Genomic DNA, 25,958 nt, shown 5'->3' with positions numbered 1-25,958 from the left:
CCGCCCCCAGGCTCCGCCCCCGCCGCGACGCCGGCCGCCCCTCCTCTCCAGCTTGCTTCCCGGCGGCGCCTCGCGCGGAGGAAGAACTGGCGGTGCAAGGCTGCAGCTCTGCCGGCTATTGCTCTGAATACAAAAGAGTCTTTCTCACGCCCCTGCGCCCTTCCCGGCCCGGGACCCCCGGACGGAAGGGACTGGCTCGTTGGACGCTGGAGCCGACAGCTGTCGGGGCCACACCACCATTTCTGTGGTTCTTGCAGAGAAGTGTGGTTCCAAGTATTTATTTTAAAGGAAATTTTAATAATGATTATAACGATGACTTTTGTCCCCTCTTCCAATTTAAGAGAAAAAACAAACTGAGGGATGAAGGCGTTTGAAGCCCCGGCAAGTGCCCAAGAAAGCTAACCTGCCCAGGTCCGGGTCTTCCCGGGCCCTCTCATACCTCAAAGGCGTTAATTAAGCAAGCTCGGGGCCTCCAGCTTTGTGGCTTCGTTTTCCGACTCAGCTAAATGATGAGAACGGTCCTCCCAGACTGTAAACGGAGTATTGATCAGCTTCTGAGTCTTCAGATGAGCTAGTCTTGCTTGTAGAATTACATGGTCCCCGAAGCTGGAAAAAAAAATGGCCTGGTTGTCAGCACTCGCCCATCCGCTAAGGTTACTTTTTTGCACAGAATTGGGAATTAAATTGCCAAGACATCGGTAACGAGCAGGAATTGGGATTGTTCCTGCATTTTCTTCCACCTCCTTTAACCTTCCTATTTCATGTATCGTGCCTGTGTCAGGAAGCCCAGATCAATAAGCAGGAGAGGAAAAAGAGGCAAGAACTCTTGGAATCAATAACCGAACCATTCACTGCTTCGCTACTGCCCCTTAAATCATCCTTTAGCGGTAAGATTTTTTTCCCCTGTCTTCCCTACCATCCCTTTAGTCCAGACATTCCTGGGAGTGGATGTCTCTGCTTTCCAGTGTTAACATCATGAACTTCTTGAAGACAGGACCCAGAAATATAAATATGCAGAAGATGGTTACCAAAAGCATTAGACACCAAGCAAATACTTTTTAAAGTGAGAATACTGTTAATGATGGTTGAAATTTTCATTCAGTCCTTACTCATTGCTGAAAATCTCATTCAGTCCCTACTTGCTGCCGATGCAGGAACGTGTACATTTTACATCTCAGTGCTTGTTCCCATTCCCCCAAATATAATGCCTATTTTTTTTTAATTAAGATTTTTGCCTTGTCCTATAAATTACAAGTTGTGATTTATTCTTTACTCAGAACTCTAGGCCCAAGGCTTCCCAAACAAGTACCCCATATTAATTGCGTGGGGTGTACCTGTGTGTGTGTGTGTGTGTGTGTGTGTGTGTTGTACTTTTAGCCTGTTGCACCATATAAACAAGAGCAGGATGTAATGTCATTAATTTGTCGGGAATTGTTGACTAAAAAGAAGCTAGTGTGAGTATAGAAAATTCACTTTAGGGGAGGGGGTCGGGGAAGCACCTCGAAGAGACAGGCAACTGTTCCCCGGAACAGCTGCGGACACTGGCAGCGGAATTGCTTGGCATCAGTACAACTCTGTGCAGCAAGAGGGATTTATTTATTTAACAATAGTTCATGATTCTCCCGGGCAACTCCCAGGAGGCCAGCTAGCAGTAAATATACTTCCAGGAAATCAGCTACCCTTCCTAGAAGCAGGCATCAACCCTACAGGGAAGAGAGGTCCCTGGCTGCCCGCATAATACAACATTCAGTGGACTGCCCAGCTTCAAATGCCCCCGAATAACTCCCTCCACAGCCTGCCACAGCCCTGCCCTCCCGTGCTAGGAGTGTTATCTGGTAACTTTCTGGAAGGCCACCATTAAACAGATAAGCTACCTGGGAACGGAGGTGGGCCGTTCAACCCTGTCCCATTAACTAAATTTATCAGATAAGCTAGTTGGTGCCACAGACTAGGGTTTTCCAAAGTGATATGTATATATACTGGTGGTTCTTATGATAATGTTAGGTGGTGCTTGAGTAACATTTTTTATTTTAATGGTCAGGTTTTGTTTTTGTTTTTTTTTTTTGGCCTCACCGTGGTGCAGCAAGCGGGATCTTAGTTCCCCCACCAGGGATCGAACCCGTGCCCCCTGCAGTGGAAGCTTGGAGTCTTAACCACTGGACCACCAGGGAAGTCCAGGTTTTTTTGTCTAATGCACATAACTAGCATACCAAGCCCATGGTATTGTAAATATAATTACTTAGGGTGAGGCCACATGTTTTAAGTCAATTTAAAGAGAAATCTTAATAAGCAAAAGTAATAGGATAGCAGAAATCGTTGTTAATTTTATATTAAATGAGGTGAAGTCAGTAGGGTGCTTGTAGAAACCAGTTTTTATTCTTTCTTTCTCTAGAAGTCTCTGCCAGAACTCTTAAGATATAAGAATCCCATTTTCACATCCTGTTAAAAATTACTGGGTTTTGAGAACGTCTGAGTAGGCAAGACAAAGCCCCTGCTCTGGAGGGCCATGTCACGGGGACCAGGAACAGGAGGTGTTGGGTAGCAGAACGGGCACATGAGAAAGCTGAGCCCAGGACCCTGGGCACCCACGGTGGGTCCCCGGAAGGGGAGGACAATCTGAGAACTTATTGCCTTTTTCTCAAGAGATGGAATCCAGCAAATCCCTGATGTCACTGAGGAGAATTTGGACCATATGAGAGAAATTCCAGTCCCTAAAAGCCTCTTTGAGGCTTGTTTCCAAAATAACTGTAGAGATCTAGACAAGAAATGTTCGTGATGCTTTTGGGAAGACTGCTTATCAGAATAGTCTATTTCTATAGTCTTTTCTGTTTATCACATTATTGTAAACTGTGGATTACCTTCACACCAATTCTAAACATACACACACCTCCACCCTCACGGCTACACTGTGCAAAATTACTGACTCTCCCAGGGATCCACTGTTGGGTGACGAGTGAAAAGATTCTTATCCTACCATCCTTACAGTTAGGTTCGGAGAGGTACGTGCAATGACGTAACACAGTGCATGATGGGAGGAAGGAGGCAGAAATGCAAAAGGCCTTAAATGACTTCAGACTCTGGAGTGGATGAAGATATCGGATAAAGATCATAATTACAATAAAAGCAGAACATGAATGTAAAGTGGTAGTTTTGGATTGGACTTACATGTTCTTTCATAACTTGGAGGTGCTAGAGGAAAATCCCCAGACAGAATTTGGTGCGCCTGTGAAAAAGAGAGATTAAAAATAAAACCAACCACTTTCACAATCGAAACTTAATAAAATTCCTTTTCCACTGTTGTGTTTCCACTGTGTTGTCCTCCCCATTCAAAAGGCGTTTGATACTGCTGTCAGCAGCCACTATACTAACAGATACTAGCAATAGGATAGAAAGACAAAATTGGAGAAAATATTTATAAAATTGCTATCCTTATATGCAAATAGCTTACACAAGCCAATAAGAAAAGCTAAACACCCTGGTAGAAAAATGGGCAAAGGAGGTGAATACAATCACTTCTCGTTGCTCATAGATTCCGTATTTGAGAATTTGCCTGCTTGCTAAAATATTTATGTAACCCCAAAGTCAATACTCGCAGCACTTTTGAGATTGTTCAAGGACATGCCCAAAGTGGCAAACAGTTTGAGTCACCTGACCTGCACAGTGTCGATGGAGGTACAACAAGAGCACACTCTTTCTTGCTTCAGCTCTCACACAGTAAACAAAGTGTCCTTTTTGCAGCCCATTTACTGCCACATGTTCTGCATTCTCATGGTTTTTGTTAATGACTTCACTGTTTAAAATGGCCCCCAGGTGCAGTGCTGATGTGCTGTCTAGGGTTCCTAAGTGCAGGAAGGTTGTCATGTGCCTTACAGAGAAAATACGTTTGTTAGATAAGCTTTGTTTAGGTACAAGTTATAGTGCTGTTAAGTTCAACGTTAATGGATCAACAATATATATTAGGGCTTCCCTGGTGGCGCAGTGGTTGAGAATCTGCCTGCCAATGCTTGGGACACGGGTTCGAGCCCTGGTCTGGGAAGATCCCACATGCCGCGGAGCAACTGGGCCCGTGAGCCACAATTACTGAGCCTGCGCGTCTGGAGCCTGTGCTCCGCAACAAGAGAGGCCGCGACAGTGAGAGGCCCGCGCACCGCGATGAAGAGTGGCCCCCGCTTGCCACAACTAGAGAAAGCCCTCGCACAGAAACGAAGACACAACACAGCCATAAATAAATTAATTAATTAATTTTAAAAAAAACAATATATATTAAATAAGGTATGGTTAAACAGAAACACGCATAAAACAAATTTACATATTGATCAGTTGGTGAAAACCGTATGACCAGAGGCTCACAGGAACCTGACCCTCCATTTCCCTTAGGAGCAATAATAGTTCAGTATTCAGTAATTCAGTGTTAGTGGAGACTTTAGAAAAGATAACTACGTTGAATAATGAGAATTGACTATAAGTCACAAAAGAGCTACGAATAACTAGTAAACAGAAGATGCTCAACCTCACCGATAATCAAAGAAATGAAAGTTAAAAGGAGATTGAAATATCTTTATCAAATTAGAAAATATCAAAATTATTTTTTAGAGCCAGTGTTAGTGAAAATATAGGAAAACAGGCACTCTTGTGGATTGCTAGTTCATAAGCCCAATTTTCTGGAAGGCAATTTGGCTGTACATCAAAATTTAAGATAAGCATCCCTTCTAACCTAAGAATTCTACTTATGGGAAAGGACTCTGAGATGATGATTGTACAATTGCAAAAATTTACATTCAAATTTACTGATCCCAGCATTATTTATAATAGTTACAAATTTAAAAAACCTAAATGCCCAGCAACAAGGCATATTTTTAAATTGATACATCCAGTCAATGGAATATTATGTATCCATTAAAATAATGATTGTGTTAACATTAAAGATGTCCATGAAAACATTAAGTGGTTAAAGCAGATTACAGAGGACAACGGATCCCATCAATGTATTCTAAGTGTATGCCTGTGCGCATCTTTATGTATGCATAAGTATAGAGGGACGTTTCTAAGGAAGTTCACTAAAATGTTAATGGTGATTATCCCTGGGGAGAGGGGAAGGATTTCAGGTGACTTTTACTTTTGTCTCTATTTCTCCGTATTATTTGAAAGTTTTCAATCAGAGAAAAGCTGTTTTTGTTTTTAACTGTCAATGTATGTATCGTTATTGTCACACATGGGAAAGAGGAAAAGTTGGTGACTATTAAAAGAAGTACAGTATCATCAGTTCACAATTATAATATTGGTTATCTCTGTTTCTCCATCATCTAGAGGAAAGCTACACACATAATAAGCACTCAGGAATAAATGTTTAATGAATGAATATATTAAACAATAACTCCAACTCCCTCCAGTTTTTTTTTTTTAATAAATAATATACAGTATGCAATCATTTAAGCTCTACATGTAAATGATCACTGAGAAATGTTGGACTTACCACTCCATGCTTGACATCAAATGAATTTTTAAAGGAACTGGTTATATGAAGGAATAGTCCTGCGTGCAAATGAAGAAGGAAAACCAGGATCAAGCCCAGTGCTAGAATAAAATTTCTTACATTCCCAATTAGGCTATACCAACAAATTGTATACACATCACTTATTTCCCTTTAGAATTTGACCAACAGAAAAGAAGCGGTAAGACAAAGCTATAACTAAAAGTTAAGTCATAGTAAACATTCTGGAGCTTCTGGGGTGGCTGGGTAAAAATGTTTGTTTTTTATGGTACATATTTCAATATTATTTTAAAAAGAAAACCATACTGATAATAGCTAAGAAGACATTGAAATTATTTGAGTCTATAAAAAAAGTGTTATCAGAATAATTCAGTTTTATATGTCCTTTGGCTTTCTCTATGAGGTTTTCCTGAAGTAAGTCTAAAATAGGGACTGTGTGTCAGTCTTCATTAATTTTCTTAAATTTTAATTCAGCTACAAAATAATTCTTTATATCCCCTCTCCCCCATAAAAAAGAAAAGTTAACCTTTCAAATGCTCTACTTTTTTAAAGATTTTAATTTTTTAGAGCAGTCTTAGGTCCACAGAAAAATTGAGAGAAAGTTACACAGAGTTCCCATATACCACCTGCACCCACATATGCATAGCCTCCCCATTATCAACATTCCCCCACCAGAGTGTTAACCATTGTTACAATTGACACACCTACATTGTAACATCATAATCACCTAAAGTTCACAGTTTCCATTACAGTTCACTGTTGATGTTGTACATTCTATAGGTTTGGACAAATGTATAATGGCATGTACCCATCGTTATAGTATCATACAGAGTATTTTCACTGACCTAAAAATCCTCTGTGCTCTGCCTATCTATCCCTCCCTATACAAATTTTAGAATCACTTTGTTGATACCCACAAAATAACTTGCTGGGATTTTGATTGGGGTTGCACTGAATCTAATTTCAAATTTCACTTGTTCATTGCTGGTATATAGGAAAGCAATCAACTTTTGTGTATTAACCTTGTATTTTGCAACCTTGCTATAATCACTTGTTACTTCCAGGACTTTTTTTGTCAATTCTTTTGGATTTCCTACATAGAAAATTGTGTCATATGTGAACAAAGACAGTTTTATTTCTTCCTTCTCAATCTCTATACCTTTTATTTCCTTTTTTTGTCTTATTGCATTAGCTAGTACTTTCAATATTATGTTGAAAGGAGTGGTGAGAGGAGAATCCCTGCCTTGTACCTGATCTTAGTGGGAAAGCTTTGAGTTTGTCGTTAAATATGATGTTACCTATAGGTTTTTTTTGTAGATTTTCTTTATCAAGTTGAGGAAGTTCTCGTCTTTTCCTAGTTTACTGAGACTTTTCCTAGTTTACTATCATGAATGGGTGTTGAATTTTGTCAAATGCTTTTTCTGCATCTATTGACATGATCATGTGGGGTTTTTTTTGTTTTTGTTTTTGTTTTTTGCTTATTGATGTGATGGATATATTAATTGATTTGCGAATGTTGAACCAGCCTTGCATACCTGGAATAAATACCTCTTGGTTGTGGTTATAATTCTTTTTATACATTGTTGGATTTTATTTGCTAATATTTAGTTGAGGATTTTTGCATCTGTGTTCATGAGATATGTTTATCTATATATCTCTTGTAATATCTTTGTCTGGCTTTGGTATTAGGGTAATGCTGGCCTCATAGAATGAATTAGGAAGTATTCCCTAACCTCTTAACCTCTGAAAGAAATTGTAGAGAATTAGTATAATTTCTTCCTTAAGTGTTTGGTAAAATTAACTGGTGAACCCATCTGGGCCTATTGCTTTCTGCTTGGGAATGTTATTAATTACTAATTCAATTTCTTTAATAGATATAGGCCTATTCAGATTGTGTATTTTTTTCTTGTGTGAGTTTTGGCAGCTTCTATCTTCAAGGAATTGGTCCGTTTCATCTTGGTTATCAAATTTGCCAGCATGGAATTGGTCATAGTATTCCTTTAGTATACTTTTAATGTCCTTGGACTCTGTAGTGATTTCCCTTCTTTCATTTATTTCTGATAGTAATTTATGTCCTTTCTCTACATTTTTCTTAGTTAGCCCAGCTAGAGGCTTATTGATTTTCTTGATCTTTTCAAAGAAACAGCTTTTTGTTTCCTTTATTTTGTCTCTTGATTTCCTGTTTTCAATTTCATTGATTTCTACTCTACTACGTATTGTTTCTTTTCTATTGCTTACTATGGATTTAATTTGCTCTTCCTTTTCTAGATTCCTAAGGTGGAAACTAAATTGATTTTAGATCTTTGTTCTTTTCTAATATATGCATTCAATGCTATAAATTTCCCTCGAAGCACTGCTTTTACTGCATTCCACCAATTTTGATAAGTTGTGTTTTCATTTTCGTTTAGTTCAAAATATTTTAAAATTTCTCTTGACCTTTCCTCTTTGACCCATGTGTTATTTAGAAATGTATTGTTTAATCTCCATGTATTTGGGGATTTTCCAGTTATCTTTATGCTATTGATTTCTAATTTAATTCTACTGTGGTCTGAAAGCAGACATTCTATGATTGCTATCCTTTTAAATTTGTTAAGGTGTATTTTATGACCCAGAATGTGGTCTATCTTGGTGACTGTTCCATGTGAGCTTGAGAAGAATGTATTTTCTGCTGTTGTTGGATGAAGTTATTTAATAGATGTTGATTATATCCAATTGATTGATATGTTGTTGAGTTCAACTATGTCCTTACTCATTTTCCTCCTTCTAGATCTGTCCATTTCTGATAGAGAGGTGTTGAAATCTCCAACTATGATAGTGGATTCATCTATTTCTCCTTTCTATCAGTTTTCACCTCACATAGTTTGATACTCTGTTGTTCGGTACGTACATGTTAAGGATTATTATGTCTTCTTGGAGAATTGACACCTTTATCATTATTATTATTTAATGCCCTTCTTTATCCCTGATAATTTTCCTTGCTTCAGAGTCTGCTGTGTCTGAAATTAATAGAGCTATTCCTGCTTTATGTTTCATTGGTATTAACATAGTATATTTTTCTCCATCTATTTACTTTTTTTATAGCAATTATTATGATTTGAAGTGTTTTTTTTTATTTTTCAAACTACCAAGCATCTCAAAGCTTTCTCAGTTACTTAGTTTGCATTGTAAGCATTTATTTTCTTTTTTTGTAAGCATTTATTTTCATTTAACTTTGTATGGTATTTCTAAAACTTACATATGATGAAAATCAAGTAATCCATCCATTTACTTTCAATCTATATGTGTCTTTATAGTTAAAGGGGGTTTCTTGTGGATAACATATAATTGGGTCTTGTTTTTTGATCTACTGATAACCTCTTGTCTTTCAATTAGTGTATTTAGACCATTGATGTTCAAAATGACTATTGATACAGTTGGATTAACATCTACCATGTTTGTTATTGTTTTCTACTTGTTGCCCTTACTCCTATTTTTGTCTTCCACTTTTTCTGCCTTCTGTCATTTTATATGAGCATTTATATGATTGTATTTTGCTCCTTTCTTAGTATAATAATTCTACTTCTTTTTTTTTACTTTTTTAGCGGTTGCCCTAGAGTTTTCAATATACATTTACAGCTAATCCAAGTGTAGTTTCAAATAACACTATAGCACTTCATGAGTATACCTTATAATAATAAAATATTCCTATTTCCTCCCTCCTGTTTCCTGTATTATTTCTGTCATTCACCTCACTTATATATAAGCATACATATATAAGGATATACATAAGACATATACATATACATAAGCATACATAATTGAATACATTGTTACTACTATTATCGTTGAACAAACTTATCTGTTCGATACATTGTTACTACTATTATCTTTGAACAAACTTATCTGTTAGATCAATTAATAAGAAAAATTAAAGTTTTTATTTTACCTTCACTTACTCCTTCTTCGATGCTTTTCCTTTTTTTAATGCAGATCCAAGTTTCTGACCTATATTATTTCCTTCTCTCTAAAGAACTTAACATTTCTTGCAAGGTGGTTCTACTGGCAAAAAATTCCCTCAGTTTTTGTTTGTCTGAGATAGTATTTCTTTCTCCTTCACTTTTCAAAGATACTTTCACAGGATATAGAATTCCAGGTTAGTGGGGTTTTTCTGTCAACATTTTAAATATTTCACTCTACTCTCTTCTTGCTTGCATGGTTTCTGAGAAGAAGTTGGATATGATTCTTATCTTGTTTCTTTATAGGTAAGGTGTTTCTCCCCTGTGGCTTCTTTCAGGATTTTTTTCTTTAACTTTTACTTTCTGTAGTTTGAAAATGATATGCCTATGTAGAGTTTGTTTGTTTGTTTGTTTTACATTTATCCTTCTTGATGTTCTCTGAGCTTCCTGGATCTGTGGTTTGGTGTCCAACATTAATTTGTGAAAATTCTCAGTCATTATTGTTTTATATATTTTTTCTATTTCTTTTTCTGGTGTGCCCATTACACCTTCTATAGTTGTCCCACAGTCTGTTCTGTCTGTTCTGTCTTTGTTCTCCTTGCCTTTCCGTTTTGGAGGTTTCTATTGAGGTAACCTCAAGCACAGAGATATTTTCCTCAGCTGTGACCAGTTTTCTAATAAGCCCAACAAAAGCATTCTTTCTTTCTGTTACACTGTTTTTGATCTCAGCATTTCTTTTTGGTTCTTTCTTAGGATTTCCACGTAGGCTTATATTGCCCATCTGTTCATGCATACTATCTATTTTATCCATTAGAGCCCTTAGAATATTAACCATAGTTGTTTTAAATTCCTGGTCTGATAATTCCAACATCCTGCCATGTCTGGCTCTGATGCTTGCTCTGTTACATCAAATGTGTTTTTGCCTTTTAGCATGCCTTGTAATTTTTTCTTGATAGCAGAATGTGTTGTACCAGGTAAAAGGAATTGCTGTAAATAGGACCTTAAATAATGTGGCAGTAAGTTCTAGGGGGAGGGGAAGCATTCTATAGTCCTATGATTAGGTCTCAGCCATTTAGTGAGCCTGTGCCTCTGGACTGTGAACTTCACAAGTTTTTCCAAGTTTTTTTCTCCCCGCTTAGGTGGAACAGAATGGCTAAAGTGGACTGGAGTTGGGTATTTCTTTTCCCACATGGAAAGCTAGGGTAAGCTGGAGTTGGGTACTTCCCTTCTCCCAGGTCAGTTAGGCTATGATAATACCCTGGCAGATTAGGCTCTGGTTAACTAGCTTCTCATGAGGGTAGACCTTGTTAAGAAGAATATAGTGCTCTGGAGTATTTCAAAATGGTTCCTTTTTCCCCTCCCCCTGCCGGAAGCACAAGGGGATTTTTCTCTGATATTTACTGTGGGTACCTGGTCAAGTTCCTGGGGGTAAATCTCACAATACTGTAGGGGTTGCCCTATGCCTGGGTCCTTTTAGAATTTTTCACTCTCAGACTTGTCTACATTGAGCCTCCAGCAATTTGTCAGCAATTACTGTTCAGGTATTCCAACCCTGGCACTGGTTCCTGTAGTGGCTTCCACTTGTGAGACTCTGCTCTGGTAAGTTGTGACTCTCTGAATTCACCTGCCTGTCTCTTCAATCTTGGGGGTGTCGGTTTGCCCTGTGTCCTCACCTCTCTTATGGATCTAAGAAGAGTTGTTGATTTTTCACTCTCTTCAGCTTTTTACCCGTTGTTAGGATGGAGTGGACTCTTTCAAGCCCCTTACATGCAGAACTGGAAGCCAGAAGTCAAGGTAAATTTATGCCTGGAACATTCTTCTATGATACACAGCTTATACTCTTAGAAACGGAGGGAACCAAGACTATGCTGAAATTCTAAAGCTATACATTTTTCTCAAGGTCTGAAGAAGCTCTAGTGTATTTTTTAACAACTTTATTGAGGTTCATCCACATTCCATATTTCGTTCTTTTTATTGGTGGGTAGTATTCCATTGTATGAATATATCAGATTTTGTTATCCGTTCACCAACTAATGAATGTAAGGGTTCTTTCCGATTTTCGCTACTATAGATAATACTGCAGTGAACATTCACATGCAAATCTTTGTGTAGACATTTGTTTCATTTCTCTTGAGTGGGTACCTAGGTGTGGAATTGTTAGATCCTATTGTAAATTTATGTTTAACTTTTAAAGAAACTGTCAAGGTGTTTTCCAAGGCAGCTGTGCTACTTTACATTCCCACCAGCAATGAATGAGGGTTCTGGTTTCTCCACATCCTTACCAACATTTGTCTTTGTGATTATAGCCATTGTTATGAGGAAAAAATTATAAGTTATACATTTCCTATAAGATGAAAAAATTAAATTTGATTAAAAGTAAATAAAAATTGATTTAAAAAGGTAAAGAGGGTCTGGTTTGGCATAAAATGATGGGGCCTGGTCAACAGGGATGAGTCAAGGGAGAGGAATAGCCATTTGGCAGATACTCATTATTTGTGTTATTTTATGCTGATAAACTTTAAATAAAACAGGCTATCTTAAGCTAAAGTCAAATAAAGAGTTCAATAATTATTTAGCTGAATTCAAGAAAAACTCACTTTTTCACAGCTGCAGTTAAAGCATGTGGATAAGAAGTTTACCCTGCATAATTAGCTCTGATTATTCCATTGGCTGTAAATCCTTAGCCTTTCAAAGCTCTATAAGACTTTTATAAATCCCATAGGCCTGCCAGAGGCTTTAAGCAGTTTTTTGTCACCCTTCCTTTCAAGAATTATATGAGATAATCATTAATTACTAAATTATATGATTTTATAATATAGAAGTTTTATAGAAAGTAATTTTGAGGCGTTTGATGGATTACAGGGGGAAAACAGGCATTAGAATTTGTGCTAGACCACTGCATGAGGGATATACACACTTAACAAACTTGGTCATTTTTCTAACTGAGGTAGAAACATCTCTCATTTTCTTCAGTCTGTTTATGGAGAAGAACACCAGCAAGCTCCCATATGTTGGAGTTCGGTCAGCTGACGATTTTTTTCTTTGCAAGTTAACAATTGACAAAATAGAGCCCACAGTGCAACTTGACCTTGGCAGTTTCAGCTGGCCTTTTAATTAAGGACATTTAACATTACCCTAATTTGCTACTGTGTATCCACCTCCCTGCTTCCACTTCCTCCTCCTAGAATTGCAACCAAATTGGGCAATTTTGTTGATGAAACTAACAATGTCAGTAACGGCCAACAAATTCTGCCTTACATATTAGGTCCATAAATCTTGCGCCAACCCTGATGGAATGCCACAGGTATTTGGTTTTAAAAGTGAATTATCAAAAAAGCAAGTGTGGGTTTGCGAGCACCACTCTTTCAGAATCAGAGAAGCTCAAGTTTGGAAATATTCTTGGTCTTCTAATCATGTAGTCCACCTACTGGGTATCTGTCATTGTACCGCTCTCAGCTGTATTTGTGATTCCGTTTTCTTATCTTAGATTAGGGGATCATATGATCTCCTACCTACCCATCCCTGAGGTCCTTGAAACTTTGAGTTCCTTGAAATGAAGCTTCATGAACACAAAACATAATGTTGGAAAGTGAAGAAAAATAGTTTTTAACCTTTTTGGAGTACTGTGGTCTTAAATTGTATGTACACAAAAGAGGAGAATTTAGATCAAAGATTAACAACACTTAACCAAGAGTCCATGGACACCCTGGAGGGACCCAAGAGGTATGCATTGTTGGCTTGTAGAAGTGTCTCAATGGATGTTTTTCTGAAGATAGGGCCCAGAGCTTTCATCAGGCTTTTCAAAGCGCCTCAAAAATATAAGGTATTTCAAAGAGAGAATTGCTAACCATTGGGATAGATGACAGAGTGAATCTTTTCCTGACAGATTTTTAAGAATAAGGTATTTAATGGTCTGTATATTAGGTAAAAATTATTCTATCAGTATTAAGTTTCTTACGTGTGATAATAGTATTACAGTTATGTAAGAGAACATTTTTTTTTTTTTGCTAAAAGAACATTCTTAATTCCTAGGAGTACATGCTGAAGTATTTAAGGATCTACTGTTATTACACCTGTAATTTACTCTCAGTAGTTCAGCAAAGAAGTACTATATACAAGTATCAATAGGGAGAGACTGAGATAAAGCTCTACGTTAACAAATGTGGCAAAATCTTAACAATTGGTGAATCTGGGCAGAGAGTAGGCAAATATTGGTTGTACAATTCCTTCAACTTTTCTATAAATTAAAAAAAAAAAAAAATTAGGACTTCCCTGGTGGTCCAGCTGTTAGGACTCCACGCTCCCAATGCAGGGGGCCCAGTTCGATCCCTGGTCGGGGAACTAGTTCCCACATGCCACAACTAAAGATCCTGCACTCCACAACTAAGACCTGGCGCAGCCGAATAAATAAATAAATATTTTTAAAAACCTTTGTGTATAATAAGGCATTCACTTATCTGCCTTAATTTCATAATTATAGGCAAGGAAGTGCTATTATCATATTTTATAGATGGCAAAAAACAAGCAGAAAAAGATTAAGAAAACCAAGCAGCAGCGTCCCAAATTACATTGGAGCCGTAACCAAGGACAGACCTAAAACCAACGTCTTCTTCCCATCTTCTCCCCACATAGCTCCAGCCCGTCCCGCAGGCAGACCCATGGCTTGTTCACACAAGCCCCTGAAATCACTGTAGTGCCCACTGTCGTGCTATCTTTTAAGTTCAAGGGCAAAAGCAATCGCAGCCACTTCCTAGTCGATGTTTTGCTTGAACAGCAAAGTATGCGCAGTAACAGATGGCATCTTGTGACCTTCTTAATAACAGGCTCGGCTGCCAATGTTCCCTTGTGTCCAGTCTCTGCAGAGAATTTGGAAACTCTTGCCTTACACTTGAATATTTTCTGACAAACACATTTAACCATTTATTAGACTGTTTCCTGATTTCAAATAGAGGAAAACAAAATTCCCAACTCCTGAAAGGGGCGTTGGTATTCCCTGGGTCTGGGGGCCCATCCTGGGAATCTCTGGGGTGTGCTGGCCATCATCTGGCGTATCTGTCATTTTGAGTGTGGTGAGGACCTCAGTCCCAGGCAAACCGCTTCCCAGGCTGCCTAGATTTATGGGTGGCCAACCTAAGCTTTTCTCTTTCTGTTGTTTAAAAGAAATGTCTGCGCTTCCCACACCCAGGCATACAAATTAGCCAGAAAACAAGCTAAATCCCGGCATTAGAAGGTCCCTCTGCTGTGACAGCCCACACCAGGAGTGAATTCGGGAGCCCCGTGGTGGGTGAGGCTTGTCCTAAGCCACTTTGCTCCCTTCCTCGGGCAGCCGTGCTGTCGAGCTCCACAGTGGGAGTGGGAAGAAGAGGAGGAGGGCAAGGATTAGGTGAGGGAGCAGCCTGCCCGGCGGCCCTGCTGGTCCTCTGCTCTCCTGCAGGGGCAGCTCGCCTTTGTTAACAATGGAAGGCACACAAGAGTGGCCCTAGGAGCAGCCAGGGAGGATATTCATGTCGAAGCCTGAGGAGTCCTCTTCTCCCCCAGCAGAATGGACCTGAACGGCTTGCACCAGGAGTCCAGGTACAAGCCATATCAGTCTCCATCAGACAACAGGTGTGTGTGTGGGAGGATGGGATGGGTGGAGAAAGTGCTAGAACATTCTCAGTGCAGGTGGTAGGAGTGCAAAGTGTGGAACCTCAGGGATAAACATCTCAGGTGACAGGCACAAGATGGCGTGAATTCACACGCAGGAGGAGATAGGTAGGAATTAAGGTTTCTGTTTGGCGGCGTTTCATTTGGGGGTTTCTCCTGGTAGCTGAGGCGGAGGAGGTGAGTCTTTCCTGTTGGCCCCAATTCTGGCCTTTGGAAAAGAGGATGCCTTGGAGAGGGGCGGCCCTCCTGATGCCTCTGCCTGGGAGATGCTGGCCTGGGTGTGGAGGAGCCCGGATGACGAGCTGCGAGTCTCTCCCAGGACAGCTGGGGCAGATTGCCTGGTGTGGTGGCCATCTACCCCTTCACTGTTCCGTCCCGGGGCTGGCCTGTTGCTCCTTCCCCAGGCCGACCAGCAAACCTGCAGGAAGAGTCCCTCTCTTCAAGCATGCCCTACCCCATCTGCCCCCACCTTCACTCTGGGGCCCCAGCCTCCAGAAGCAGAAAGCTTTGGAAATGCTCCCAGAGCAGCACAAGGGGGCACATCCCTGAGACGTTATGGAAACAAGGTGAACAAAGCCTGGAAGCCACAGGACACCCACAGCACGAAGAAGAGGAAGGTACTCCCCTGCCTCGGGCGCTGCAGGCACCAGCTCTTCTCCCGCTCTCTTTCCTCTCTCCCACTCATGCCAGATCCTGTTCCCCGTCACTGGTCTACACGACTGCGTGTGTGTGTTTCAGATTTGTGCCTTCTTCAGCCTGTTACAGAGCCTGGGTGGGGGGTAGAGGAGCGTAGTGCCATATGCTAGTTTCCATTCAATTTTTTGGGTTTTTTTTTGGCTAAGCCACGCTTGGCTTACGGGATCCTAGCTCCCCGACCAGGGATTGAACCTGGGCCCTCGACAGTGAAAGCACGGAGTCCTAACCGCTGGAGCACCAGGGAATTCCCTCATTCAATTTTTAAAGTATTACAATTTTATGTGCTACTACACAGGATTTTAAAGCCTGCCATTGGAAACACAAGTTTTTGTTTTTAACATCTTTATTGGAGTATAATTGCTTTACAATGGTGTGTTAGTTTCTGCTTTATAACAAAGTGAATCAGCTATACATATACGTATATCCCCATATCTCTTCCCTCTTGCGTCTCCCTCCCTCAGACCCTCCCTATCCCACCCCTCTAGGTGGTCACAAAGCACCAAGCTGATCTCCCTGTGCTATGCGGCTGCTTCCCACTAGCTAGCTATTTTACATTTGGTAGTGTATATATGTCCATGCCACCCCCTCACTTTGTCCCAGCTTACCCTTCCCCCTCCCCGTATCCTCAAGTCCATTCTCTAGTAGGTCTGTGTCTTTATTCCGGTCTTGCCCCTAGGTTCTTCATAACCAATTTTTTTTTTTTTTTTTTTTTTAGATTCCATGTATATGTGTTAGCATACGGTATTTGTTTTTCTCTTTCTGACTTACTTCACTCTGTATGACAGACTCTAGGTCCATCCACCTCACTACAAATAACTCAATTTCGTTTCTTTTTATGGCTGAGTAATATTCCATTGTATATATGTGCCACATCTTCTTTATCCATTCATCTGTCGATGGACACTTAGGTTGCTTCCATGTTCTGGCTGTTGTAAATAGAGCTGCAATGAACATTTTGGTACATGACTCTTTTTGAATTACGGTTTTCTCAGGGTATATGCCCAGTAGTGGGATTGCTGGGCCATGGAAACACAAGTTTTTGAAAGGTTGCTTCAGTAAAAACTACATTCTAATTTTTGAAAGTACTTTATGAATTCCCTTTGGGAAGACAAATTCTATGTAACAAACTGCCTCTATAAGGAAATATATTGTGGGAAAGAAAAAGTCAACCATGGAAGGTCCATAAAAACCACTGTTCAATATACAGTTGAAGGACATCTGGTTTGTACTGAGCCCTGTCCTGGGTGCTGGAGATACAGAGATGAACAAGACAGACAAGCTCCTTCACTCATGAAGCTTATGTTCTAGAAGAGGAAAGAGATAACAAGTAAACGAATACAATAATACATGGCAAATTAGGAACTAAGATGGAAATTAAAAATGGAAAGAGTGTGAAGAACTGACTTTAAATGTAGTGGCTGGGGAAAACCTCTCTGAAGAGGTGACATTCAAATTCAAACTTGAAGGATACAGCTCAGCAGAGCTGAGATCATTGCATTCCAGCAAAGAGAATGTATGTGCAAAGGTCCTGAAGTGGGAAATGGCTTAGCAGTTTCAAGTTTGTGAAAGAAGCCAATGTAACTGGAACAGAGTGATCAGACTGGACAGATAGGCAGGGTCCCATTTGTGCAAGACCTTACAGCCTTGGTAAGGAATTAGGATTTTATTGCAAGTGTGACAGGAAACAGAGAAGTGACATCATCTTGTTTATGCTTTAAGATCTCCCCGTGTAAAGACATGACTTATGGGTGGTCTGGTGAGTTCTTTTTACGTTTATAAGTCTCTTGAGGTTTGGAGAAGGCTTGGCAGGAGAATAAAAGTGAGAGTGAAAGAATAGGAGAAAAAGAAGATGTTAAAAATGGACACACACACTCTTGAAGTAACATGACAATCCATATTCATGTTGCCCTCTCAGAATATTATTTGGTTCTTGTAAATATTTTCCTGGATTCTGTCATCCTTGTAAAAGGCCATATACCATAAAGAGAGTTCCAGGTAGCTGCTTTAGGGACTTGGAATTTGTTATGAGTGGCTACGGACTATCCCAAGAAGATCTTACACATGCTGTCACATCTGGGCTTTGATGTGGTCATTCTATAGATAACCTCTTCCCTAGTACATACTACGTCTCCTGGAAGAACAAGAATCAAAGAGCCCAGTGTACCCTTTTGCAAGGGTAAGTTGGGCTCATCCTGGAGGGACACAGGCTTGGCCTTAAGAGAACAAGAAGAGGGAAAGGAACAGCCCGTGAGAGCTACCCCAGCTGCCCCGCATCCCACCTTGCTCTTCATAAATTGCTTCTGCTGGAGAGAAGCTTTTTAATTAAACAAAACTTGCTAGAATCTGTCTTAGAAAGTTGAATTGTTGAACAGTTTCTGTCTGTGGTATTGCAGTTTTAGGATCCTTGATTTTAGTTTTTATTAGCGATTGCTTTGTTCTTTGAACATGAGAGATGAGCATATGAGGCGCCAAAGAAGGGAAAAGCCACAACCATATCATTTGGAAAGAAAATTAACAGTGACGCAAAAGGAAAACCCGCCTTAGCGTAGGCAGAACAAATGAGACGGAACTCTTTGAAAGACAGTAGTGAAAAAGAATTTGAGAATGTTTTTCCTCCGATGATGTGAATCACACTTAAGAACAGCCTGTCTGATTTGCATATCTACGAATGGACACTTTTTAAAAAAAATTTTAATGACATCTCTCATCTGCTATCAATTCTTCTTCGTTCTTTCTTTAAAAAATTTATTTATTTTATTTATTTATTTATTTTTGGCTGCGTTGAGTCTTCATTGCTGCACGCGGGCTTTCTCCAGTTGCGGCGAGCGGGGGCTACTCTTGGTTGCCGTGCACGGGCTTCTCATTGCGGTTGCTTCTCTTGTTGCGGAGCACGGGCTCTAGGTGCACGGGCTTCAGTAGTCGTGGCTCGCGGGCTCTAGAGCGCAGGCTCAGTAGTTGTGGCGCATGGGCTTAGTTGCTCCGCGGCATGTGGGATCTTCCCGGACCAGGGCTCGAACCCGTGTCCCCTGCATTGGCAGGCGATTCTTAACCACTGTGCCACCAGGGAAGTCCCAATGGACACATTTCTACAAAGAGACAGTCAACAGACCAATGTCCCCTAGTGGTGAGCAAATTTATCCAGTGGGCTTGTACTGACAATCTGATCCTTGGCTTCGCGTTTTAATTCCCTTCATTAGAAGCTTCTAGCACAAAGTTGATCATCCAAAAATTAGACATGGACATTGAAAAGAAGCACAAAGGGAAGTTATCCTCTGGCCAAATTAAATAATTCTACTCTGACATACTGTCACCTCTTAATGAAGAGTGTAGTCATCAGTTAGATTAAAATGACCTTTTGAGGAAAGTGAAAAAGGCAACATGGGCGAGGTCCATTAGTAAGTCATCATTAGGAATACAACGTTTATGTCCTTTCTACCTTTCCTCTACCAATATTTTACCATAAAGACAGGAGAGGAGATATAGGAAAACAAAGCAATACCTATGGTACAGTGGTAAGTAATTTAATTTCCCCTACCCTAGTTCAGACTTGTCTCCGGGCTATTTAGTGTGTTTCAGTTTCATGTTTATTACTGCAAACGGGGAAAGAAAGTCTTTCCTGACTTTAACAATAGCACAGATGGTTAGCTGTCCTGTCTCTTGCCTCAACAAACCATAGAGGGACACATAAAACCCATTTCAAATGCACTATTCCCATAAAGTTCAATTTTATGAGGAAAGCCAGCAGAACAGTGGTGGTCCATTATTTAGGAGAACCCCATGAGGCTGCAGGATGGTCCTGACACCATCCACCCTCCTCCCACAACACATGGGTACATATTGAACAACAAATACAACAAAAAGTATTAACAGAATATTTTATAAGGTGCTTTAAAAATCCTAATTTGAGATAATTTTTAGTCTTATTAAACCTTCAAAGATTGAACCCTGAGAGGTGGAAATTATATGAGAAAAACCTATTGTGTTTCTTCCCCCAAAATCAGAGTGTGTGGCAGGAGGGCCAGCTGTCCCCTTCCACAGTGTGCAGTTGTTACTGGGAAGAGTCTACCCAGCCCAGGAATCTAAACTCTCTGGCATGTAGGTGGGGCCTTGTGACCGCTTCTCCCACTGGAATGTGAGCATATGAGATGCGAGTCATGTCCAGGCTGAAATGGTGAAAAAGCAGGGGTGCCTTCCCTACCCTTTATCCCCTCCCGCCAGATGGAGAGAAAGGACTCTGGGGCCCCAGGGGATGTGGAACCCCAAGATGAAGGAAGTCTGTGTCCTTAGATCACCCTGTGGAATGTCTGTCTGCAAAACACCTTCCTGGGCCTTTAGATGAAGAAAAAAACTGTGTTTTAATGTGTTAAGCAACTGGAATGTGGAGGTTTATCTATTATAGCAGCTAGTGTTATCCTGATTTAACTAAAACGGGGTGAAGGTGGGTTTGGATTAGTAAATGGAGTTTCCTAGCTGGTGGTTTATAATGGTTTGGTTTTTCTTCCCAGTTCTTTGATGTACCCAGTAAAGCTCAGATTCCATTACCTAGAGCTCCAAGCTCTGGCAAAAGGTACATTCTGGGACTAACATGGAGGAGGAAGTTTTTTTGCCCTGGAATAACTGTTATTTTTAAGAGCGACAGATCCAGAGTGGAACATGCTCATTTGCTTGCTAGAGACGCCTTGCCTTTAGTAGGCAAATGAAAACCATCTGGATGACAATCAAGAACATAAAAGTTATCAAGACAGCAAACTTGGCCAAAGGGCTGTGCTCAGAACTGATCACGTTGCACTTAGCTTTAACATCTGTGGTCTCTTGGAGACCAGCCCTGCGGGCAAAGCAGTTTGGCAATGACATCCTAAAGAGAGCAAGTACAAGTTATAAGCTTATGGGTTTATAAGTCACAGACTATGGACTTAACAGGGCTTTTCACTCACCCTTTCATTTGATCTCTTAAACTTCGATGCTTCTTCTCTTCCTCTCTTTCCACTCTCCCAACCGTAAAATCTCATTAAATCAACCCAAGTTGGACTTTCTCATTGTCTTTAGTAATTTGTTTGGTCCCTGATTTGTCATAAAAGGGTAAAATGTTCAACTTTTGTACATGAAAATCTCAAACATTAAGTTCAAAATTGTTTTCACAGGATTTCTGAGACCTTCGCTAGAGAGTTGTTTTCAAAATAAGATAAGTGCTATGAATGGAATAGGAAATATTACGGTAATTATGTTGGTTTCCCAGGAAAACTTAGTAGCAATGGGGTAACTTGGGGATTCACAGATGCTGTGTCTATCTTTCAAAACATATCTGTAGTTCAGTTTCCCTGAATCCAGATATGACACTCGTTTTAGTCAAGCAGTTGGCTTGGCGGGAAGCACAGTCATCAATTTCTAGAGGGCAACACATGGTGGCCATTGTTTCAGGGCCTCCGATTGGGGGGAGGAGGGTCTCCGAGCTCCGGGGACCTGGAATGTGTGTGTGAGGTAAGGATAGAGGGGAATTATCTCAGCCTAAAGAGTCCTAAAATGCTCCTGGACATGTATTCAGCCCACAGACTAGCCCTAATAACTCCTGAGATGACAGCTGGTGGCCCACCCTGTATCTTTCTTCTCATAACCTACAGCAGCATTTGAATCACTACAGGGTATTAATTTTTAAATGTACATTTCTAAGCCCAACCCCAGTAATTATTTTTCCAATAGGTTTGGGGCAGAAGGTCTGAGGCAGGTAATCAGTGGGCCAGTTTCCTGACTTCTATGGGAATAATTTCTTTGCTTCTCCTTATATTTTTTATTACCCAGGCAGATATACCCAACACTATAGTTTGGCTTAGACTGTTTTTTTTTTTTTTAATTTTACGTAAATGGAATAATACAATATGTATTGCATCTGGCTCAAAATGCTCAATATAATGTTTGTGTCATTACAAGGTGTAACCATAGTTTGTTCATTTACACTGGCATTGTATGATCACAGCACTGTCTGTGCATTCTGATGCATTCTGTGCATTCTGATGAATAGTACATATTGTACATTTGGCTTGTTTTCAGTTTTTTGGCTATTACGAAAAATGCTGCTATGAACATACTTGTACATGTCTCTTGGTGCACGTGTGACAATGCATTTCAGCTGCGTATATACTTAGAACTGCTAAGTCCTAGGAAATTTATAGCATCAACTTTAGAAAACAAGACCAAACTGTTTTTCTAAAGAAAACAATTCAATGCACATTCCCACCAGATGTACATGAGAGACCTCATTGTTCTACACCCTCCCCAGCACTTAGTATTAATGGTGTTTTTAATTTTAACCTTTCTGGAAGATGACATGAGTAAGCTCATTGTGGTTTTAATTTACATTTCCTGATTACTAATGTGGTTAAGGACCTTTTGATAAGTTTATTGGTCACTTGGATATCTTGGTTTATGAACTTCATTTCAAAGTCTCTGTTCCATTTTTCTAGTGGATTGTCTTTTTCCTACTAATTTGTAGGAGTTTTTTATATGTATCATAGTTATGAGCCCTTGGTCAGTCACTGAATTGAAAATCTTGTCTTCCTCTCCTTAGCTCGCCTTTTCATACTTGTAAGGGTGTGTTTTGTTAAAGAGAACTACTTAATTTTAAGATAGTCCCATTTACTTCACTTTTTCTTTGTGGTTAGTGCTTTTCGTGTCTGTTTAAGAAATCTTTGCCAACCTCAAGATCAACAAGATATTCTCTATGTCGTCATCTAATGGATTTGCTGTTTTGCCTTTCACACTTAGGCCTCTAATTCATCTGGAATTAATCTACCTGGGATTGCAAACACGACCTTTCTCCACTGTTCTGCTACCTTTCTCATAAATAAGTGCCCATATATGCATGGTTCTGTTTCTGGGCTCTTTATTCCGTTCCATTGGTCTATTTGTTATCTTTGTGCCACAATGCCATCCTGCCTTAATTACTGCGGCTTTATAGTAAATTTTGTTATCTGTAGAACAAACCCTCTTACTTTGTTCTTTTTTGAGAGTGTCCTGGCTATTCCCTGGCCTTGAATCATCTTGTCAAGTTCCACAAAAACACCTATTGGAATTGCATAAATCAATTTGGGGAGAAATAATATTTTTATAATATTTAGTCTTCTAATTCATGAACATGGTTTATCTCTCCATTGACTTAGATCTTTATTTTCTCTCACTAATGTCTTATAGTTTTCTGTGTGGAGATCTTACACATCTTTGATTGTCTTTATTCTTAAAAACTTGACATATTTTAGCAAAGTGGCATTCTTTTAAAATTTCATTTTAAAAATTGCATCTGGCTCAAATTAATTAATCTACCTGGGATTGCAAACCAACCTTTCTCCACTGTTCTGAGTGTTTTCACTGGTTAAGTGAAAATTTGGTCTGGTAAGTACTAATTTTCTTTTATATTTCCTGTTTTTAAACATTGATGAAAATTTTGTATCGTGCTCCTTCATCATAAAAATTTTTACTTTCCTTTATTATAAAAATGTTTCTGCTCTCCATTCTACCTGTGTTATAGGCATACCTTGTTTTATTGGACTTGGCTTTATTGTGATTTGCAGATACTGTGTGTTTTACAAATTGAAGGTTTGTGACAACCCTGTGTTCTCAGATGATGGTTAGCATTGGTTTTAGCAACCAAGTATTTTTAAATTAAGGCATGAACATTGTTTTTTAGACATAATGCTATTGCCCACTTAACAATATAGTGTATACATAACTTTTATATGTACTGGGAAACCAAAAAATTTGTGTGACTTGCTTTATTGGGTTACTCACTTTATTAGACCAAACTGCAATATCTCCAAGATCCGCCTGTACTTTTCTATTGCTGCTGTAACAAACTAATGCTCCCTATTTGTCCCGTGGCCTTTTAGTAAGCCCTGGCACAGCGCCTCTTCATTTCAGAAGCATGATCCAACATGCTGCTGCTTTTTCATTCAGGGATTTGTTCTATAAGTACCAATGCAGAAGGGAAAATCATTGCTTTTCAAAGAATTTGGGACTCTTCTGAAAGGCCCAGTCAGAACTCTCCCAGTTTTCATATTTTCTGGGTTTGTATACCTCAGAGAGTCCAAGGTTGAGATAGGGAAGCAAGCATTGCCTTGAAGATTCCCCTGCTGGCCTAGAGGTGCCTCAAAATTCACAGAATTAGCAAAGGGATTTCCAAAGTTAACTGAGGTGTCAACATACTCGAGAGCTATTAAAAATGCAGCGACTGTGTAGTTCACTGGAATACACCAGACGAGGCATCCAATTGCAAAGTACTTCTGAGACATTTTGGCTTTAGGCATTGTTGTGATAATTTGGAAAGCCCTGGAAGGCAAAATAACTAGTATTTGTTAGGGTATTATTTGAATTATTCCTCACATCTCAAGTTGGAGCCAGTAATCCAATTGATTTTCAAATAGATTTCCAGAATTTGGACAAGATATTTGACAACCTACAGAGGGAAATATTGCATTACGAATCCTCATCTTTTCCACATCCTCACTTAATGCTTTCTGTCTCAAACTCACTGAGTTGCTCACAGCTCTCAGATAACACCTGGGATTAAGTGCTCGCTGCCTTTGTGCACTCTCTCCTCCAGGCAGCCCTCCCTTCTCTCCCCACCTCCTAAACCAGCTCAGAGGAAAGCTGCTTTACTGAGCTCTTTCCAGAAACACAATACCCCTCCCCGCCCCACCCCCACCCCCACCCCCCGCCACAGACACTGATAAAATCTCCTTCCCCTGTGCTGGTTACTTATTTCTGTGGTTTCAGTTACCATATGAAACTGAAATTAATGTTTTCTGTGGGCCTGTCATAGGGCTTGGTTTATAGTAAACACTCAGAATATGTCTTTCGGGCCCCCAACACTTGAATTCATCCAGAGACAATTCATGGTGGAGGGCAGAGGAGGATTTAGTCGACGTTCCTCCTGCTCCCAGGGAATTTCTCAATTCCCCAAAGTGGAAAAACCAGACAAGAAACAAAGTGAAATTCTCAAAAGCACCTCTTTGCTGAGCAGAGAAGACAAAATATCTACATCTTAACTGAATACTCATATTTTAACTTTTCAAGAGTAAAGGTAGTTGTGCATAATTTTAGGAGTACTAAATAGAGAATACAAACATAATTTCAGCTGGTAACTGACATTTAGCTCTTCCTCCCCCTGACATTTACCCAGGAAAATATACAGCGCGGAAGTCTACAAAGTGTCTCAGGGTTGACAATACCCTCCTCCTTCTAACAGCATTCTCATCCAGTTACAGTGACATCGCCAGGGGTGAATCACAAAGGAATCTTACTGGTTACACTCAGGCCAGTGCTGTCCTGCTTGAAGTCGGCCGCACGTGGAATCATCCAGCTGCTTTTTCCGGTAACTGCCCGCATATGTTGTTACAGACGAATCTGACCACCTTGTTTCATTCTGCCCAGATGCTCCAACCTTCAGTCGGATCAGATCAAACTCTTGAGAAGTAAGAGGGCTAAAGGGCAGAAGAATTTGTGGAGTCAAGTAGAAGAAGTGTGGCATGGCCTGCTCGGAAGGACGACTTTTCAAGCCCTCTGCGTAAGGAAGAATTAATTTCCTTTTTGTAGCAAGAACTAATTGAACCGCCTCACCAAACTCTGTGACTCCGACAGTTCACAGAATGCAGAAGCTGAACTCTCTTAAAGTTGCCAAGCAACAGGTCACACAATTCCACGAATACCACCTTCCATCCCCCCAAATTTCAACTAGCAAAATTAGAAGTTATATAACTTTCTGGCTTTTGCTCTAAGCGATATACTGCTACAAATTATGGCAAGAAAGCAGGTGGCCACTGCTTTTATAAATAAAAGAGTGAGTCCTAATCACGGTGGAACAAGAGGACAGTGCCAAGCATTCATTTCCTCTAAAGACTGGCCTCCAAGGGTCTGGAGGCAAACGTGCCCCTCTTGTGATGTCAACGATAGCAGGTGACTCAAACGGCTTCTTGCGTGTCACACAGCAATGATGCTGAAACTGGCAGCATGCAGAAGTCGCCCCAGGAGCTGGGAAAATCAGCACCCCAGCCCGTAGATTCTGATTTACTTGGCCTGGAGTAGGGCCCAGGCTTTGGTAATTTTCAAAAGCTTATTTCTGGAAGGTTCTAAAGAGCAGCCAGGGTTAAGAATTAAGGTCACTGAAACACCACTGTGAACCTTTTCTAGGATCTTCTGTTCAC

The 25,958-nt window shown here is 40.1% G+C and overlaps 1 protein-coding gene across 1 annotated transcript; it reads right to left on the bottom strand.

The window, feature by feature from the left end:
- Nucleotides 1–498: 498 nt before the first annotated feature.
- C4H4orf51 (chromosome 4 C4orf51 homolog) lies at nt 499–25,285 on the bottom strand. The gene is made up of 4 exons (XM_068541958.1): nt 25,059–25,285; nt 20,564–20,623; nt 5,474–5,534; nt 499–606 (listed from the first exon to the last, which is right to left on the bottom strand). The coding sequence occupies exons 1-4, from the start codon at nt 25,283–25,285 to the stop codon at nt 499–501; spliced, it is 456 nt and encodes a 151-aa protein (XP_068398059.1).
- Between the last annotated feature and the right edge of the window lie 673 nt (nt 25,286–25,958).

Source organism: Eschrichtius robustus, chromosome 4 (genome assembly GCF_028021215.1).
Source record: "Eschrichtius robustus isolate mEscRob2 chromosome 4, mEscRob2.pri, whole genome shotgun sequence".
Taxonomy (NCBI): Eukaryota; Metazoa; Chordata; class Mammalia; order Artiodactyla; family Eschrichtiidae; genus Eschrichtius; species Eschrichtius robustus.
The sequence above is the reverse complement of the archived record's forward strand: the minus strand, read 5'-3'. Positions and strand labels throughout refer to the sequence as shown.

Bases quoted from the DNA above. Each gene is read 5' to 3' on its own strand.
- C4H4orf51 (XM_068541958.1), bottom strand. From the start codon at position 25,285: ATGCCACACTTCTTCTACTTGACTCCACAAATTCTTCTGCCCTTTAGC. The intron at 20,624-25,058 runs GTAAGATTCCTT...TGCTCTCTTTAG, and splicing joins CACTGGCCTGAGTGTAACCA to GATGTCATTGCCAAACTGCT. The intron at 607-5,473 runs GTAAGTCCAACA...TTTTTTTTCCAG, and splicing joins TTGATGTCAAGCATGGAGTG to CTTCGGGGACCATGTAATTC.